Below are 20,169 nucleotides of genomic sequence, written 5' to 3'. Positions count from 1 at the left end.
TTACTTAACAGTAATATGTAATGACTTCGGAATATTTGTGTTTTATACTTTTTGGACAGATTCTATGTTTACAATATTTAAAAGCATCAAACACTTAAGACAATCAAATTTACTTTAAATCCTGAGAAAACTGAGTTATAATGGAGTTGATACACAGGGAAGTATTTTATTTTATTTTTTTATTTTTTATTTTTGACAGGCAGAGTGGACAGTGAGAGAGAGACAGAGAGAAAGGTCTTCCTTTGCCATTGGTTCACCCTCCAATGGCCGCCGTGGTAGGCGCGCTGTGGCTGGCGCACCGCGCTGATCCGATGGCAGGAGCCAGGTGCTTCTCCTGGTCTCCCATGGGGTGCAGGGCCCAAGCACTTGGGCCATCCTCCACTGCACTCCCTGGCCACAGCAGAGAGCTGGCCTGGAAGAGGGGCAACCGGGACAGGATCGGTGCCCCGACTGGGACTAGAACCCGGTGTGCCGGCGCCGCAAGGCGGAGGATTAGCCTAGTGAGCCGCGGCGCCGGCCGGGAAGTATTTTTTATAATCCAGATTACTAAATGTATGTTTTTCAGAGTTTTTCTCCAAACTATATTCTGTTGTATTTTTAATATATATTTTTAAGATTTAATACTTTTTAGCATTTTTTCTGTATTTTACTTCAAATGTAGATATTATATGCATATATTTACCTAAGTACATATACACATTACTTGAAACAGGAATATTAATATCACATAACCTGAGATTCTCCATATCAGTCAGTTGTTTCTCTGATTTCCTATCCAGGGATAGTGACATGAATAGACTAGGACATGAACAGATTAAGCCTGAGTCTCAGCTTTGACTCTTCAATAAAATATATGGAAAGTTAGTTTTTATCAGCAGATATAATTATGAAGATTATTTGTCAACACCCCCAAGCAGAGACGTGCTCAACTCCATCCTCCTCCATTTCCCCCATCCCCTACCCCTAATCATCCTTCCAGGCTGGTTCCTCCCCTTAAGTCACTGACTAGCCTCCCCACAGGGATCCCTAATACCTGAGTTTCTGGAGCTCTGATTCTTGAACTTCTGTAGGGGAGCCCCTGCACTGTTGCACCCTTGCACTATTGCCTCACTTCCCATGCTCTGTGAAGTGAGTGTTCTTGTTTTTGAAACACTACAGAAAAATTGCTAATTGTCATCCAATTTGACACATCCAATCAGCCACATCTAAGGAATAGTTGGAACCATCTCCCATTAGAGGACTCCAATCTTCTAAGCAAATCAGTGAGGTGGGGACTTGGGAGTCGGAATGAAACAAATAAGTAACAGCATCTATGGTAGGTAAGCATTTTTAATAAACATTATTTTATTTTTCAGGAAGTGACAAAAATGTAGTGCCAAGGCTTCCCACTTTGTGGATTTAGCTCTAGCTGAGTGTGAGTTGCTAATCAGCATGGATTAATCAGAAGAGAGGTGCCCATTCACCAGCATCTGAGGTGTCTCCTGCATCATGATTCACAAGAAAGGGTCTTCTGGTAGAAGTCTGACAAAGGCTTCCATGTTAATATTCATCAGAAAATGGGTAGTTTGGATGTCCAATAGCACTGAAATGAGAAGAATATACAGTCTAAACTCAATAAATACATTTCTAGAATAATAAATAAGTGATTTATGTGAAACTACCATCAAAGTTAGTAGTTTTGTTTTCTGTAAAATTGTAAAATCTGTTTATATTCATGAGCATTTCTTTATAATACATAAATTTAATCACATGTAACTTTTTTCAAATCATAGCCCTTTGCCAGAAATTTAGCATATAAAACATGTAGAATAAAAAATTCAATAATATTTCTCACCCATAGCTGCATCTTTCAATAATGCAAAGTGATACCCACTGCTATCTTACATAAAATTCTCAAGGAAGAACAAAAGCAAAAAGAATAAGGAAAGGGAGAGGAAAAGAGAGGGAGGTTGGGAGGGAAGAAGGGAATATAATAATATTCTTATAATTGTATATAAGCATATTGAGTCTGTTGTCTTTTACTAACATTGCAATAATTTGAAAAAATAAAGTATCAGGAAAAAACAAATTTTCAATGAAAATTGAAATTTACTTTGCCTATTTTTGAACAAATTCACATCCACATGTTATTCAATACTAAAAAAATATTTCAGGGATATTGATTATTGTTAGCAATTTAACATCCCTTTTACTAATTCTTTGCTCATTGCCCATCAGATACATTATAGTATATTAGATTAAGAAATGGGAAGAATGTCATTGATAAGATAGAGTTCCATGTCTATAGAGCTTCCTGCATAATTTACATATCTCTATTTAACAACTACAGAAACACAATGTGCTAAAAATGAATACTTATTAAAATATTTAAGGGATAGTAAGGATTACTCATTTTTTGTCACTTTCTCTTTGGATTTTAGCCCTGCCACATTCATTTTCCCTTATACTAATAAAATCATTAAAAATCATAACATAGCTACTAATTTTGAGTACATATAATTTTGCATTATGCTAAGTTCTTTCTTTATCCTGATCTCTTTCATTATTACATTTATTAATATTACAAATTAAAAGCCCCACAGGTGTGTATATTCCTTGCTACCCTCATATACAGTATTTTTTTTATTAGATTCTAAAATCTTACAGCTCAAAAGAAGAATAAAGATCTTTTCTTTGTGTAAATTCTCTTCCATGACCATTTTTAAGCCTATATTCCCATTCCTTGATTTTAAATCTACCTTTAAGTCTTCATCATCTGCATTGAGATCACGATATTTTAGAAAATCATAGCAAAGTGTTTCTATTGAAGTATTGGGCCAGCCTTTTTCAAGGTAAATGCAGTTGCTGGTTCTTTAAGAAAAATGCAATAAAAAGGAAGAGAGAGATTTTAAACTCTTATAGAAATTAAGTTGAAGGGATCTAATGAACAATTAATTTCTGTTTAGGACCACAGAGCTGATGGAGCCATCCTCAATCTTATAAGAATTGAGGAGGTTTGAGACAAATGAAGTAAACTATTTCAGTTTTGCAAAGATTTAATCATCCACATTGATTGTCACCACAGTGCATGGTGAATAGAGACTAGTATCCTTTTATACATTCAACCTCAGAAAATAAATTTACCGAAGTCACTTACAAATCAGCAGTAACATATCGAAAATTTCTGTTCAGACCATCTATGACTTTCATGTCCTCTGAAGGCAACTGGAATTCAAATACCTATTAGAGAAGTAGAAAAATTTTGTTATTTTCATCGTTTCATTTGTTGGTATGGAAAATCTCAGTAAGTTAGATCGAATACTTCAAAGAAAATAGTTAAAATATCTGAAGAGTTTCCAAACAATTTGAGACGTTGAACAAAATTTTCAAGTCATCAGTAAATATTGGATGAAAAATAAATCCACATATATAGCCAACTATTTTGACAAAGGTGCCAAAATCATATACTGAAGAAAATATAGCCTTTACAATAATGGTGCTGGAAAAACTGGACATACACATGTGGAGGAATTAGATATATACCACTCAGTGTACCCCCAAACCAACGCAAGATGGATCAAGTACCTAAATATAAGACTTAAAGCTACACAATTGTTAAAAGAAAACTCAGGATAAATACTTCAAGACATTAGTGTAAATGATATTTCCTTGGGTAAGACCCCAAAAGTGCAGGCAACACAAACAAAACCAAACAAAGGGATTATATCAAACTCAGAAGCTTCTGCACAGCAAAGGGCAAAATCAATAGATTAAAGAGACATCTGGCAGGAGAAAATATTCACAGTAACTTACCTGACAAAGGATTAATATTTGAATATAAGCAATGTAAAAACTCAACAACAACAAAAAACCCAACCAATCTAGTTAAGAAATGGGCAAAGTACCTGAATAGACACTTCTCCAAAGAAGAAATAAAAAATAACCAATAAATATGTGAAAAGTGCTCAAAAGCACTAGCCATCAGGGAAATGAAAATCAAAACCACAATGAGAAGATCACCTCATCCCGTCAGAATGGATATTATCAAAGAGAGTAACAGGTGCTGATAAGGTTGTGGAGAAAGGGGAACACTTATACACTGTTGAGGGGAATGTAAATTGGTGCAACACCATGGAGAATTGTATGATTTCTTTAAAAATTAGAAATGTAGCTGCCATATGATCCAGCAATCCCATCACTGAGTGTATATTCAAAATACATATACTAATTGTATTAAAGATATACCTCTCCACCATATTTATAGCAGCACTGTTCACATTAGCCAATAGCCAAGCCGTGGAGTTAATCAAGGTGCTCATCATCACATGAAAGGATAAACAAAATGTGGTAAATATATTCAATGGAATATTACTCAGCTTTAAGAAAAAGGATTATCATTTGCAAAAAAAATGGATGGACTTCATGTTGAATGAAATATGTTAGACATAGCTAAATAATTGCACATGTATAGGTTCTCCTATACATGTGGAAGCTAAATTTTCTTTAAAAATTCTGAACACAGGCGGATGCCACGGCTCATGAGGCTAATCCTCCACCTGCATCGCTGGCACCCCGGGTTCTAGTCCCGGTTGGGGTGCCGGATTCTGTCCTGGTTGCCCCTCTTCCAGGCCAGCTCTCTGCTGTGGCCCGGGAGTGCAGTGGAGGATGGCCCAAGTGCTTGGGCCCTGCACCTGCATGGGAGATGAGAAGGAAGCACCTGGCTCCTGGCTTCAGATCAGCGCAGCTCGCTGGCTGCAGCGTGCCCGCCATGGTGGCTTTGGATCGGTGCTGTGCACCAGCCATAGTGGTCATTTCAGGGGTGAACCAACGGAAGGAAGACCTTTCTCTCTCTCTCTCTCTCTCTCTCTCACTAACTCTGTCTGTCCAAAAAAAAAAAAAAATCTGAGCACAGACTGTTAATTGCTTGACACTGAGAGAAACAGGAGGGATAAAAGGAGCATGGAATAAAAAATAGAGAAAGCTGGATGTGGTTCATTAATTGTGACAAATATAACAAAATGAGATGTTAACGGAGGCATATGGGAACTCATTGTATTACTACCAAACAATTTTTGCTTTGAAAATGCAAGAAATGCATTACTAGATATAATTGATTCAAATTGTACTGCTCTCCAGATAAAAAGAAATCTCAAAATTATCTGAGAACCCACAAAGCTGACATTATTTAAAGATGAGGTAGCCATGTACTAAGATTGAGAAGAATCTAAAGGCAAACTTTGAAATATATGAAATAATTTAATAGTCATTTGATACAGTTGGGTTTTTATATCCCATCAACAAAAAATTAGAATAAGAAAAAAATCCTTTCAACTTAATTTAAGACAAGAATTTTCCATTTATAATGTTGTATTCAAAGGACACAGGAACTTGCTTAAAATGGATCTCACTGTCTGTATTAGAGGAACATTAAACATCAAAGTGATGATTACAGTTTGCTAATGTATGGACTACCCATATGAATTAATAGCAATATCCCAAAATCATGATACAGAGAAAGAATTTAGAAGTCTCCAACTCAATAATTGATGAATTCAGGTAATAGGTTTTCATTCTATAATTCTTTGAACTTTCCTATACATTTGAAAATGCTCAAAACAGAAAGGAAAAAGCAATTAAAGTCTATCAGAGTTATATTCTTTATAGTTAAACCTGGCAAAATATATGAAAATACCTTAATAGAGAAAGTTATGAAATATATTAAAGAAACCACCTAAATAATTGGAATTTTATATACATAAACCTCAGCATTGTGAAAAATTCAATTCTCAGGATAGGCATTTGATGCAGCAGTGAGAAGGTTCTTAGGACAAACACACTTCCTATCAGAATGACTCAGTTCCTGTTTCATCTTTAATTCACATTCCAACTTCCTGCTAATTTATAACTTGTAAGGTAATAGGTGATGGCTTAATTGTGTCTCTGTCAGTCACATAGGAGATGAAGAGTTCTAGGCTCCTGTCTTGGGCTCATTCTAGTGCTAGTGAAGGTAATCAATGGTTAGAAGAATCTCGCTCTTGCTCTCGCTCTCCCCCTCCTTCCCTCTCTCTTTCTCCAACTCTCTCCTTTTTTCTCTGCTTTTCAAGTGTAAAGTAAAGCTGAGAATTTAATAAAAGAAAAATACTAAAAAAAAAACCCACATCTCTGAAATCTGATAGTTCAGTTCAATATCAAGCAACTTGGTAAAGACTTACTCTATGAAGAAGTTAAAAAGTTATTAAAATTTCACAAAATAGACAAATAAGTACGATAGCCAGGATTTTTTAAAAATATAAGTTCATCGATGCTTTAACATTCTGGAAAGCAAGATCTTACTTTCCAACATAATGAAGACACTTGAGCTAGGTAAATAAATGTGTTGCAAAGATGAGTGAAGCAGTTGGCTTGTGTCACAGTGAGTTAAGCTGCCGTCTGGAATTCTGATATCTGTATCAGAGCGTGAGTTGGAGTCCTGGCTGCTCTTTCTCCAGTCCAGCTTCCTGCTAATGCACCAAGGAAAGAAGCAGAAGATGGCTCAGTCCCTGGCACCCATGTGGGAGACGATGTTGGGTTTTCAGGATTTTGCCTTTCAGCCTGGTTCAGGCTGCTCACTGCAGGCATTGGGGCATGAATCAGGGGGTGGATGATCTGTTTCTTCCTCTCCTCCACCATAAACTTTTTTTAAAAAGAGGAGTGAAATCAGAAGCATATTTATTCTTTTGAAAAACTTTGATACTAATTTAATTTATTTACTAGAGGGGGAGAAAGAGGAGAGAGAGAGAGAGAGAGAGAGAGAGAGAGAGAGAGAGAGAGAGAGAATCTCCCATCTGCTACTTCAATAACCAGGGCTGGGCTACGCAGAAGTAAGGAGCCTAGAATTCAATGTGGGTTTCTTAAAAGGGTGGTAGTGATCCAGGTACTTGGGTTACCACTTGGAGCCTTCCAGGATGTACATTAATGTGAAGCTGGATCAGAAGGAGAATGAGGCACTCCTATATGGTCTGGTGGAATCCTGAGCAGTGTCACAATTGCAATAAATACTTGCCCCTAATATTCTTTTTTAAATATATGTGTATATAGGTGTATATGAAATTGTTTTACATTGGATTAAAAGAAATTTCAGTTGAATTAAAAACTAAGTTGAGAAGGAAAGGCAATATAATTTTCATATGATAATGTAATAGGATATTGTCAAGTTCTCAGTAGAGAAAAGGATATGGCACACATCCACTAGAAACAAAAGCATGGACATTTAACTACATGAAGTGTAGGAACTTTTGATCATGAAGACATGCTATGGAATAAATGAAAACATTGGTGCAATTTGTGAGAGTACATCCTCTAATACCTCACTCTGCTAGTTTCCATGCCCTTGTTAAGTAGATTTGCAGCTTCTTCCATTAAGGATGATATCTGTAACACCACCACTTTAATATGGCCTGACCTGTTAATTTCATTGGTTGGTAGCATTCCCCCAAAGCAATGTTTTATCAGTTCTAAGAAAGCTTTGTATTTATCCACTCTTTGCTTTTGGATTATATCATGTGAGAAAAACCTGGAATATTTTCTGTAGGATGAAAAACTACATGGAGAAGGGCTGAGGTGCCCCACAAATGGGCTAATCAATATCCTAGAAGAGAGTTGCCTCATTCTAAATCATATGAAGCATATGAGAGAGTTGATTGCAATTATACCAGACAGCCCATCATAGAATACAACTTCAGTGAGTTTAGGTTGAGCCCAAGCTAATTTCCAAAAAACTTTTTAGTGATAAGATTTAAAAATGCTTTTTATATTAGACTTCTACGTGGAAGACATTTTGCTTTCCAATTATGACAGTTAATAATATAATAATGGTCTCATAATTGAAAATCCAAGCACCATCAATCTAATGGACAAAGACCTGAATAGGTGATTCACAAGACAGGGAAATTGAAGCCAAAAATATGAATTTGAAGCTATACCGATTTTAAAAGAAATGAAACATAAAATCAATAATTGGTAAACTAAAAATTACCTAATCTAACAACCTCATTTCAGAGAATAAGAAAATATGTCACTTGCCCAAGGCAGAGAGTATATTGCCAATTCAGTCCTGAAACTTGATTTTCTATTTTCTGTTCAGTCGTAATTCTCCCTAGCAATTATGTCTCAGAAATATACAGAAATCTTGAGTGTATGCCCAAAAACAGAGAAACAGACTTAGCCTAAAGATTTTGACATCTTACAAAGAAGCACATGTGTGAAGGATACTCTGTGGGATTCTTGATGCCTCCAGTCCCACAGGCCCTCATCACCTGAATGTTCTCTTTGATTCGCTTCTCAGTGAAACTCTTGGCCAGGACCACAACCCCACGCTGTAGCTGGTAACGAAGGGCAATAAGGGCTGGAGTTTGCTGGTGCTTTTTTGCCAAGGCACCAATGAGTGGATCTTCCAGGAGAACTGGGGCGCTCTGGTCCACCCTGGAAGAAGAGGTAGAAAAACAAACTCCTATAACTGAGCATTCAGTTTGTTATGAGGCTTCCAAAACAGAATAAAGGACCCACTTTAAACCAGTGATTCTTGAAGGAGGTCCCTGGACCAGGAAAACCAGTACCATCAGATCTTGCTAGAAATGCAAATACTTCACTCTTCCTGAGCCAGTTAACACCATAAAACTAAGTATTGTATGACCAAAAACATTTCATCAACAAGGTATTTTATGTGTGTTTTTTGTTGTTATTTTACCATTCTGGCTCTCTATGTGATCCCAGAGCACTGTAGGCAACCAGAACAATGCCTTTGGACTTGCAGAATTCCAGCAGTTTGCCCTGGTTGAGATAGGGATGACATTCCACCTGTACATGGCCAAAATAGGAAAACAGAGGATTAACTGAAGTGCTAATTTTGATATGAAGGGTAATGTTGCAAAAAAGTAGCTGAATTAAAAAATGGAATGTAAACTGAAAGTGTTAACATCAATAATTATATTTTGAAAACAATGAATAAAATATTGTCCCCTGGAAAGTTATAAATATGACATTTCTGAGACAACCCTGTGGAACACATCTTGGCTGCTAAGTCACATTTTCCTTGAGCAGAGACATGATAAACATCAGATGTGGGAAAAATAAAGCAACCATTCCTTTGAACCGTAGACACTGAACTGTGCCTGAGAGCAAAAATTTTACAAAAACTCACTAGAGCAGCTCTGAAAGAAGAAAAATTTCAGCTCAATATGAATCTCACAGGTAGCTTTTGGATGGGCTGCAGCAACAAAAGGTATAAAAAGTAAAACCAATTTTAACATTTAGAATACATAAAAATATGTAGAAATTATATACGGAATAGGAGATAGAGAAAGGGAGACAGAAGGAGATAGAGAGAGATGGAAACAAACAAGCTATTAACTTCTGTTGATAGTGATTATTATGGTAACTTTTTTATAATAAAAGGAAGTTTTTAAAGTTTACCTTGTCTTACAGAGATAATTATAGTTGATATGGACATATAGTACAGAAATTGTTACAGTACAATGCCAAGTAAGAAAAGTAAAAGCAATAGTTAAAATGCAAATAATTATTTACAAATCCCAATGAAATAACTAACATGAAAATCACACATGAAAAATCACCTGTTATATAAAAATTTGTTATAGAATATTACTTTCTCTGTTGAATATTATTGACTAACAGACCACAGTAATTACAATGGGTGAAGTATATATGCAGAGAAGAGATCTGGCTCCAACTAGCTTAACCAAGTGAACAAGTTACATCACCAGTTGTTAGAAAATGTTGAGATCTGTACCTTGTACTAGAGTACAATTTGAGGAACACAGCATTCTAAGGACATTGTCTTCACAAAAAAGATGTTTAAACTTAATGTAATAAGACATTCAGGAGCTTGCACTGTGGTATTGCAGTCAAAGCCACTGCCTGCAGTTCCAGTATCTCATATGGGTTCTGGTTTGAGTACCAGCTGTTCCACTTCCAATCCAGCTCCCTGCTAATGGCCTGGGAAAGCAGTAGAAGATGGCCCAAGTTCTTGGGACTCTGCACATGGGAGACCTGGAAGAAACTCCTGGTTCCTCATTTCAAACTGGCTCAGCTCCAGCCGTTGCAGCCATTTAGGGAGTGAACCAGCAGATGGAAGACCTCTCTGCTTCTCCTTCTCTCTATCTGTAACTCGGCCTTTCAAATAAATAAATAAAGACATTCAAATCTAACCTCTGATTTACATGAACTTGGAGTAGAGAAAAAAATTAACCTGTTATTACAAGACAGCAATCTGAGAGTTTCAGAAAATTTGACAAAGTTAACCTAGATATTTTAGGAAAACAAAATTGCTGACTATTTGTGGTGAAAGAGCATGAGAAAAATGACGAAAATCATGTGAACTACTACACTGACACTTTAAGTAGAATAAAATCAGGGACAACAATGCAAATTTATAATATGCACTGGATGTTAAATGATAGGAGGAAGTAACTTCTTTACACACAATAGTGAAACTATAACTATGTGGGAATAAATAGCAATGTTTACTACCACAAACTATTAGGAGACTGAGCAAAATCTTGCATATATGTATGCAAACATACTCATATATGTCTGCTTACTTTGGACAGATGAAAAATGTCAACAAGTTTGACTATAAGTGAAAAAATATGAAAGAGCTATGTTATTATATTAAATTTTCTAAATGTTTGAAAGTAGTTAAAATAAAAATTGGAATGATGTTAATATTGAAAATGTTAATTTGTGATATTTTATTTGAAAATCAGGATGCTGCATAATTATATACCAAATTCATGGTCTGTACTTGGTGACGCCAAGTTGCCAGACGCTATGTTAAACACAAAACCAAGTACAGAATGCTTGTTCTTACACAGCTGATTCAATGGCAAAAAGCAAGGAGGAGGTGCAGACTGAAGTGAGCTTTGGAACAAGATGGGCTCTAGTTTTGCCAAAAAAATCCCCGAGTGTTGTTTCTGTCAGTTACTAGTATCATCATAAATAGGTAATTTCTTTTATCTTCCACATATAGTCTCCAATTAATATTTTCTGGATTCATGTTTCTGTTCAAGATTCCTGAAATCAGATACCAAGAGAGAAAATTCAGGTATCTGAACACCACACGAACCCAAACCACCTATCCTTGCGTATTTCACTCTGTGTTTATTCATCACTCCATGTTTTCATGGCCTTTCTTATTCACAGTTCTTTCCACGTCACCATATCACAATTCCTGTATCAGGTGATCATCCTTTGGACACTTCATGGATCGGGGAAAATTTCTCTTCCACCTGTGATTTCATTAATGATTGATGCTTTTCTTGATCAGATTCTTACCTATATTTCAGCACTAAGATCTCCTCAGATTTTCTGTTTCTTTATGCATATATAAATTTATTTTATTTGAAAAATAAACTAAATTATACTTAATTAAATATATATTTTTGAATTGCACTTAAACAAATGTTTATCACATGGAAAATTGTTCAAGTTTCTAGAGTAAATTCTTCCTAATATTGTTAAGCAAATATTTTTACACATAGAAATACAATATAAATTATGGTTCAATTCAAATTTCCTATGACTTGAAAAGGTCATCTTGTCAACAACTTCAAAAATGTCTTAATATAGATTTACATATTTCAATGGTATCACACACATTATAATTTCTTCATGTTATATAATTGCTTATTTTAATACTGTGCATAATTTCCAGTTTAATTCTTACATACACATCCTTTTTTACCTGATTAATTTTTTCTGCATTACTTGCTTTTAAAATTTCATAGTAATAACTTATCTGAAAAAAACACATTTTATTTCTAAGTTGCTAAATGAAATATGTTTTCAAGTCTATGGTATTATATGAAGTAATATTTACAATCAAACTAATCCCATAGTTTTCACAGAGAAATGATGATTATTTGAGATTTTAATTAATACAAACAGTATTACATATTCATGATTTGTGTATGTTGATTTTGGAAACTTCATATCTTCTTTTTAATATTAAGTAATATAAAGAACAGATTTCATGTATTTTGTAGATACAATTATAAGAAAATACTCTCGTTTGTGCTCTCTCTATCTCTTGATCATTCTCTTGCTCTCTCTCTCACGCTCTCTTTCTCTTTTCCTTCTTTGTCTCTTCCCCCCGGTCTGTCTGGTTTCCCCACCAAAAAACCCTTTCCCTTAAGAAAATTATAAGAAGATAACCACATTTATATCCCTCACCACCTTCCTTCTTGAATCCCTCCTCCTTTCTTTTTTTCTTCCTTCCTTCCTTTCTTCCTTCCTTCCTTTCTTCCTTCCTTCCTTCCTTCCTTCCTTCCTTCCTTCCTTCCTTCCTTTTTTCTCTCTCTCTCTTTTTTCCCTTTAATATTCACAATAACATGCTTTTAATTTACTTTATAATGACAGGCTTATTATAACACTAACCACAATGTGAACACTGTTGAAACAAGTAAAAAGTAGAAAGATCACTGTTCCACAGGGTTACAGACAAGGGCTACAAACAACAATCAAAACATATCAGTTTCATTCTTATACTTTGGTGTTTTTTGTATTCTATATTAAATACTACATATCAGAGAAAACATATGATATTTGCTGTTTTTTTGGAGGATGTATTTCAATAAGCATTCATTTTATGGCAAAAGACAGGATTTCATTCTTTTTATAAGTAGGTTTCTGTTGAGTATATATATCACATTTTCTTTTTCTAGTCACCCTTTTAAAAATGTGGAGACAATGGAGACCCATCCATACCCTTCCATACAGAAGTTTGGCTAATAGAATCTTCTGTTACACCAAGTAAGTTTGACAGGAGTGGAGGACAACTAGACACGTGGCAGTAGTATGAGAAGAGGATAATAACAAAAGGAGAAAAGGCTCAGAGTCCTCACCTGGTTGCAGACAGGCTTGTACTTGAGCCCTGGCTTGTTCAGAATCATCTCCAACTGCCTGCGGTTGAAGTTAGACACCCCGATGGACTTGGCCAATCCTGCTTCTTTGCATTTCTCCATGGCCTGAGAGGAAAGATTGTGAAGAAATATTTCCACAATTGGTTGCCAATATAAATGCATAACACAGTTAAAAGGAACACTGTCAAGAAATTACAGTGAGGCTAGTGGGCACTGACTGACCAAAAGAGAAAAGCTAGAGAAAATCAGCAGCAAGAAAAATAATTCCTGCATCCTCCTTAGAAAAAAGTCATTATTGAATATGGGGGGGGCAAAATATGCCTGATATCATTGCCCCCAGTTCTCTCTGTTATATCCTAGTATCGCCTTCCTCTTCACTACAGTGCAACACTTATCGGTGACATAAATTTCAAGAACCAAAGTTGCATATCTCATTCCCACAAATTGAAATGTGATCTGATGCTCCCACTTCTGACTTCTTTACTCTCTCCTGGGAGTACTCACCTCCCAGGTGGCACAGATATCCACTGTGTCAAATACTGTCTTTCCATGTTCATCTGTTGGAAAAATCTCTGTCCCAGGCTGGAATAGAAACAGTTTTTTTTTTTTTTTACGATTTCATCAAATTCAGATCTCTACCCATGGCAAAACACTGAGGTATACTTATGGATACAGCAATAAACTTTCATGAAATAAGTGGAGCAACCTCCCATAATTGCAAAATGCACTGCGTATAATTCTGTAAAGAATGCCATTAGACTACAGATGTCCTCTTTTCTTTTATATTTACTATATATGTTAATAAATATTACTTTCTAGATTGTAATAGTGCCCTGTAGATTTATGTTACTTCGTGTTTCTCTGTTCTTTCCTCTGGAGAGATATCTCTCATTACTGGGAAAGTTACCAGTTACCTGGCCTTGATCTTCACCAATAGTGGATGTTGCTCATCTCCCCAAAAACATTTTGTTCCAAGGGCAGATACTTGAATCACAGATGGTCATTCAAGGTCTTTTTTTAATCACAATAATTTTAATTCTAAAGGATACAGAGAAGCTATCAAAATTAATGACCATGAGAAAATAATTGTCCCATGGTCATTTATGCCACCAATGAAAAGGCTCAGACAAAACCAACAAAAATTAGATTAATACAGAAGAAAGTGATTGCTATAAATACAGGCAGTTCCTAACATTACCTCAAATGTGTATGTTACTCATGGCCTGGCCTCCCTTTTACATAATAAAATAAACTATATTGCTTTACTTACTTTGAGCAGTTTCTATAACTTAGAAACTGTTTCTAAAATTTATATCAAAGGCCAGCCTTGTGGCACAGCAGATTAAGGTACTGCCAGCGATATCACCATCCCATATTGGAGCACCAGTTTGAGCCTCGGGTCCCAGTTGCTGAATTTCCTAGCCAGCTCCCTGCTAATATGCCTGAGAAGGCAGCAGAAAATGGTCTAAATACTTGGACCTCTGCCACTTACATGGGAGACTGTCATGGACTTCCTGGCTCACACCTTTAGCCTGTCCCTGTCCTGACCTTCAATGGCCATTTGAGGAGTGAACCAGATGGAAGATCTGTCTTTCTCTTTCTGTCCCTCTGCCTTTCAAATAAATAAAAGAAATACTTAAAAATAAACAAGTTTATATCAGTGACAATTAATCATCCATGAAAATGTTGGCTGTGCTAAAAGTCAAAGTAAAATACATTTGATGATGCTGGTTGCTTACCTTCAGAGCTGTTGGGAAATGAATAATGTAGAGATCAACATAGTCCAACTGAAGTTTTTTCAATGAGTCTTCCAAGCTTGGTCTGACCAGCTCTGGTCTATGAAAAGTGCACCAAAGCTGCAATGTTAATCAATTAAAATTGTAGTGAATTAATATGTTAGTTAAATTTCTTGGTTTGCTTCACATAATACTGAGATATTTTCCTTTGGTTAAAAGCTGATGAATACTCAAGGAAAATACATTCCATTTTGAATTTCCTGTGACCTGACCTAACTATATCACCTCTCTCACTTGTTTAGCTATTACTCATTAATCCACCAATGCATGGAAGGTAATTACACCAGAGACAAAAATTTTATCATGTAATGCTAATGATCAGCATTTCAGTTATGCTTGAGTTTACAAACAAATTTAATAGTCTGGTTCTTCTAACCATTAAACTCAATGGTAAGAATTAGTATCTATTTTAATCACATAATGAGCATAAAAATATATATATATTTAAGATTTTTATTTATTTATTTGACAGTTACAGACAATGTGAGAGAAAGACAGAGAGAAAGATCTTCCTTCCGTTGGTTCACCTCCCAACTGGCCGCAACGGCCAGAGCTGCACTAATCCAAAGCCAGGAGCCAGGTACCTCTTCCTGGTCTCCCACGTGGGTGCAGGGGTCCAAGGACTTGGGTGATCTTCTGCTATCCCAGGCCATAGCAGAGAGCTGGATTGGAAGAGGAGCAGCCGGGACTAGAATTGGCACCCATATGGGATGCCGGTGCCGCAGGCGGAGGATTATCCTAGTGCGCCACAACGCCAGCCCCCAGAAAATATATTTTGGATATTTGAATATTGTGTGCAATGGATTAAGCTACTACTTTCAATGCCAGCATCTCATATTGGAGTGCTGGTTTGAGACTTGGCTGCTCCACTTAGCAACTTCCTTTCTGCTAATGTACTTTGGAAGGCTGTAGAAACAGCCCAGGACATTGGTCCCTGCCACCCATGTAGGAGATCAGATTGGAGTTCCCAAATCCTGACTTCATCCTGGCCCAGACCTGGCTGTTTTAGCCACAGGGGCATCCAGCAGATGGTAGGGCTCTATCTCTCTTTGTCTCTCCTCTGTCTCTTTATTCAAACAAATAAATAACTCTTTTTAAAAAGTGTCAATTCATATTTACAGTTATAAAAACTTTAAAAAGTCACACAGGAAATCATGAATATCATATTTAGCTCATAGCTCTCTCTGATTCCACAAGCCATGCTGAATCATCACACTGTTTGGAGTTGATACTAAGGAAATCATAGGAACTTCATTTAAAATATATAAATTTGCAGATAGCAATAATTAGAAAGCCATCATCTTTGTCTCTTTGTGATACTGAATGTTACAGGAGAATGTGTGATAACAATTTTACTAATAGGAATAATTACTCAACATCTACGAAGCATATCAAGAAATTATCACTCCTACACAACATTTCATTAACCATCTCTCCTACACATAATCTACACTCTACCTTTGAAGTGTAGAATATATCTTCTCTCTTCACAGTGCCATCTGCAATCTTGCTTCGGATGGCCAGACCTACTTCTTTTTCGTTTTTGTAAAAATAAGCAGAATCAATGTGGCGGAACCCAGCATCAATAGCTATTTTGGTGGCTTCCATAGCTTTGCTCTTAGGGACCTGCAGAAGGAGTTGAAAGTATTATTTGTAGATGCATGTGATTGAAAGCAGCTAAGATATAATTAGTGAGTTTTTAAGAATCCATTTTTTCTCATGTCTTGGGATAATTCTGCATTTGAACTCTGAGGGGATGAGTCCTTGCCAGTTTGCCTGATTTTCCTGAAGTAATAGCAAGAGTTAGGCACCTCAGGCACCCCTTCCAACTGAGCCACCCCTTTGATCAAAGGCAGCAAAGGTCCTCAGACACAAAGACGAGTTTATTGCTTTGCTAGAAAGATTCACAGTATACTGCAAAAAGAAAATCATGGTTGCTAATTATACAGTGAGTTTGCAAAGGAAAGTTAACAGAGTAAAAATGAATGGAATGAAATATGGAAGAAATATACCATAAGTTTCCATGAGTCCTCCTCAGTGAAGTAAACAGAACACATTCAAATTGTTTGAACTGAATTTAAGAGCATATATGGAAACTTATCAGCAAAGAACTCTTGAATATGTCGAGTTTTCATTCCTAAGACTTTTTCTATAGGGATGATTAGATAGATCCCCTCTGCTGGCCTATACCATATTCAGTTTCAAATAAAAGCAAGGATACACACACTGTACTTGTCCTCACAAACAATTTAGCTACATCATCATATGCTAGGAAACAGGAAAGAACAAAAAAAGTAGATTCTCCAATGTCAACCAGGGATATGTTTGAAAATAAGTAGTTCAATTGACAGTAGGGCATTATGTTAATTCTTTTCTACAGGGCCATTGTGTTCACACACAAAAATTATAGAAAAGAAAGAAAAAACTAAATGATGACAGTAAAGATATATTATGAATTACAGATATTTTACATGAGAAATTAACTGTGTCATGTAAGGGACTATCATGGAAAGTACCATCCCTAAAACAAAAGCATTTCTTTTATGCAATATATAAGTAGAGTGGTACAATATAAAATTATTGGGTTCCTCAAATTGGATAAAGATTTGAAAGTGCATTTGTGAAATCAAAGAGGTAAGTCTAAGAAAACCTTTTTCATTTATTTTTTTAAATTGAGAAGCTGAAGTTTTCAATGAAATTACAACAAAGTAGATAGTGAATCCATTTCCCTTTCCTATTATCATTCCTAGGTGTGATGGCACTCAGAGATTCACCAAGACTGAAATATTACTAGTGTCCCTACTTCTTCCCCCTCCTTCATACCACTTTGCCCTGCAAAGAAAATCAAATCTTTAATATGTCATCAAAATATTCATCAGTGATTTCCTTAAGTCTTACACAAGAATCAAGTGGAAGTTCAAGTTTGAAGTAAATAGTCTCTCTATTTTTTCTAACTTTCTTCCTTTACTTTTTACACATACTACAAGTTCAAAACACACCTTTCTTTCTACATTGGTCTGTGCTTATTATTATTTTTTTTTTAGAAAACTAGGATAACATCAGTGTGCAAAATTTCTTCCACTATGCTCACTTTCATTCTGTAGGACCATCTGTACAATTTCCTTTAACATTTGTTATGATCAATAATTTAGCCCTGTCCCTATTATTTTCCAGTTTTCTTCTAACATGATGTTGTACTTGCCTTGAGACAAGTTTCCTAGTACATGGGAAAACTTACTTAGCCCACGTCCATTAATGACTGTGTGGGTCTCAAGGTTATCCCCATCTCATAATAGCTTATTGCCTCCTCAAATGTTCTGTATTTTCTCTCTTCTAACTTTTGGGAAAAAATTCTCTGGGTTAGCCCTTGTTGGAAGGAGGAAATATTTCTTGGATTATAGCATAACGTGGAGAAACCAGTCCAACTGCATGAAAGCTGACAGGCAGTCTTCTTGAGTGCCAACAGTGGTCTCTTCCACTCAGGTGAGAAACAGACTGAAATAGGAAGAAAAATCAGTATTCAGAATCATTAGCAGAGGATCACAGGATCTGATTGTCATGAAGAACAAAGTGAGATTAAATTCACTCTTCTGTGTGGAACAGCTCCAGCCTAGTGAATTGGAAAACCAAGTGAAACGTTTAGAGTAACATAGGAACTGGGTTCCTTCAAAATCCAGGTCTCCTTTTCACCCTTCCTAAATCTATTTTCTTTTGCCCCCTCAAGACAAAGCAACTCGAGTTACCTGTTCAGGTGCATAGGTGCCAAATCCCAGTACAGGAATGAAATGACCGTCACTTAACACCATACGCTGAAATTTGGGATCCATTGCCTTTCACCCCTCTGACTAAGCACACTCTGATTCCTCTGGCTTCACAGGGTATATAAATAACAGGAAGTCTACAGACACATTCCTGTCTAATTTTAAGCAACATATGGGAGGAGTGAAATTAAAGCAGTATTCCATATTTAGAGATGAGTATCCTGTTCACTAACTTTAAATGAAGCAGAATTTTTAGGTTAATCACTTAAAAACCAGGTTTATTAAATTTTCTCTTTAGAACCTCCCACTTGGTATTTTTAAGTATTAGAAGAAATTGATTGAATAATTATTGATGACCAAGTTACAACCCTGCGAACATCTATGTCTTGTTTTTCTTATTTTTTTATTTTTTCATGCTGAAGTCTGCCTTTGATTACACTTTGACAACACAAATGCACACACAGAATCAATTATTATTGAGCACTTTCTCAAATATTGACCCTCAATGATACTTCAGAAGTTTAGTTGAAGGGAAGTTAGTTAGCATTTTTAACTTTCTCTTTGGCAAAATGTTTTCTGTAGCTTCACTGTTTAGTTTTGCAATAATAATGTGCAATCCTGGTGGAGAGTGAAGGGTTAATGATGTTTAATAGCATTGTGCAATATGAACCCAGAGGCTTAGAGTCATGGTATCATTTCACATATTATGTAACTTTTAGAAAAATATTATTAAGTTCAAAATGAAAGGCACATTTTATATAATTTAAGATCTTGTTCCATAATATTGATTTTAAAAATGATATATCATAGTGTGTGATTTGTAATAATTATCTAATCTGAGATATGTTGATAAAATAGGCCATTATGAAGTGATTTAAAAGGGAATATATGAATGTTGTATTAATTCATAATTTGTCATTCTTATACTGAGGGGTTTTATGTGTTAAGTGAAGAGTAAATCATATATTATAATCTGTTGTCATATACATTGCACTGAGAAGAAGACAATATGTCACATTTTAAGGGTATTATTTCTGAAAACTGGGACTAGGCATGATTTTTTAAGTGCTTTATCTATGCCTTTCAAATCTCCAATGCTTGTCGCTTTTCTTTTCTGAAAAAGAATATTTTTGATTTAAAATTAAGGCTCTGCCACTGACAATTTGAATAGAACTGAATATCCTGACAGATTGTCAACACTCCAACTCTGTCACAAACTGCCCGTTCCCTATGCTACAGGATCACTTGGCATCCCTCAGTCCTCTTTGCTGCATTCCAATAATAACTAAACTGCTAATCTCCACCAGCGAAATACAGCCTCGAATTCTGATATCTCCTGAATTGACATTGACTGTTACTATCTCTCATCTCCCTTAAGCTGAGAATATTTAGTTATTCTTTGGATTTAAACCTTGAACTGATCCTGGTCTCCAAGCCTGTCTACTTGTACATGATGTGGCTACATCTCTGCTCGAATGGCTTGGACACAGGTGAGAAGACCTTTGCTGCACTCACACTACTCTGCAAAATTCAGTATATTTTTTCTACAACCTTCAATAATGAATTCTGCCTTTCTTCAAATTTTCATTTGACTAAAATTTTCTGTAGCTAGAATAAAAGAAAATATTCAAAAAAGGCATTTGAAGTGATTCTCCAAACAAGGTGATCCTTGACTTTATGTGAAGGCAGCCAAGATGTTTGGTTCGCTTTCTCCAT

At 35.9% G+C, this 20,169-nt stretch overlaps 1 protein-coding gene across 2 annotated transcripts; it reads right to left on the bottom strand.

The window, feature by feature from the left end:
- Positions 1-1,424: 1,424 nt before the first annotated feature.
- On the bottom strand, positions 1,425-18,519 carry LOC133773882 (prostaglandin-E(2) 9-reductase). 2 transcript variants are annotated; one of them, XM_062211430.1, is made up of 9 exons: positions 18,436-18,519; positions 16,151-16,318; positions 14,636-14,752; positions 13,401-13,478; positions 12,879-13,001; positions 8,705-8,814; positions 8,274-8,439; positions 3,137-3,219; positions 1,425-1,582 (listed from the first exon to the last, which is right to left on the bottom strand). In XM_062211430.1, exons 1-9 carry the CDS (start codon positions 18,517-18,519, stop codon positions 1,540-1,542), a joined length of 972 nt encoding a protein of 323 aa, XP_062067414.1. In that variant the 3' UTR covers positions 1,425-1,539. The 2 variants fall into 2 exon arrangements, with proteins under 2 accessions (XP_062067414.1, XP_062067415.1); XM_062211431.1 differs by lacking the exon at positions 13,401-13,478.
- Positions 18,520-20,169: the final 1,650 nt, after the last annotated feature.

This window comes from Lepus europaeus, chromosome 14 (genome assembly GCF_033115175.1).
Source record: "Lepus europaeus isolate LE1 chromosome 14, mLepTim1.pri, whole genome shotgun sequence".
Lineage (NCBI taxonomy): Eukaryota > Metazoa > Chordata > Mammalia > Lagomorpha > Leporidae > Lepus > Lepus europaeus.
The sequence above is the reverse complement of the archived record's forward strand: the minus strand, read 5'-3'. Positions and strand labels throughout refer to the sequence as shown.

Coding starts and splice junctions, on each gene's coding strand:
- LOC133773882 (XM_062211430.1), bottom strand. CDS start 18,519: ATGGATCCCAAATTTCAGCGTATGGTGTTAAGTGACGGTCATTTCATT. Junction 8,440..8,704: donor TCACATAGAGAGCCAGAATG/GTAAAATAACAA, acceptor CTCTTCTTCCAG/GGTGGACCAGAGCGCCCCAG. Junction 1,583..3,136: donor CGATATGTTACTGCTGATTT/GTAAGTGACTTC, acceptor TTCTCATTTCAG/TGCTATTGGACATCCAAACT.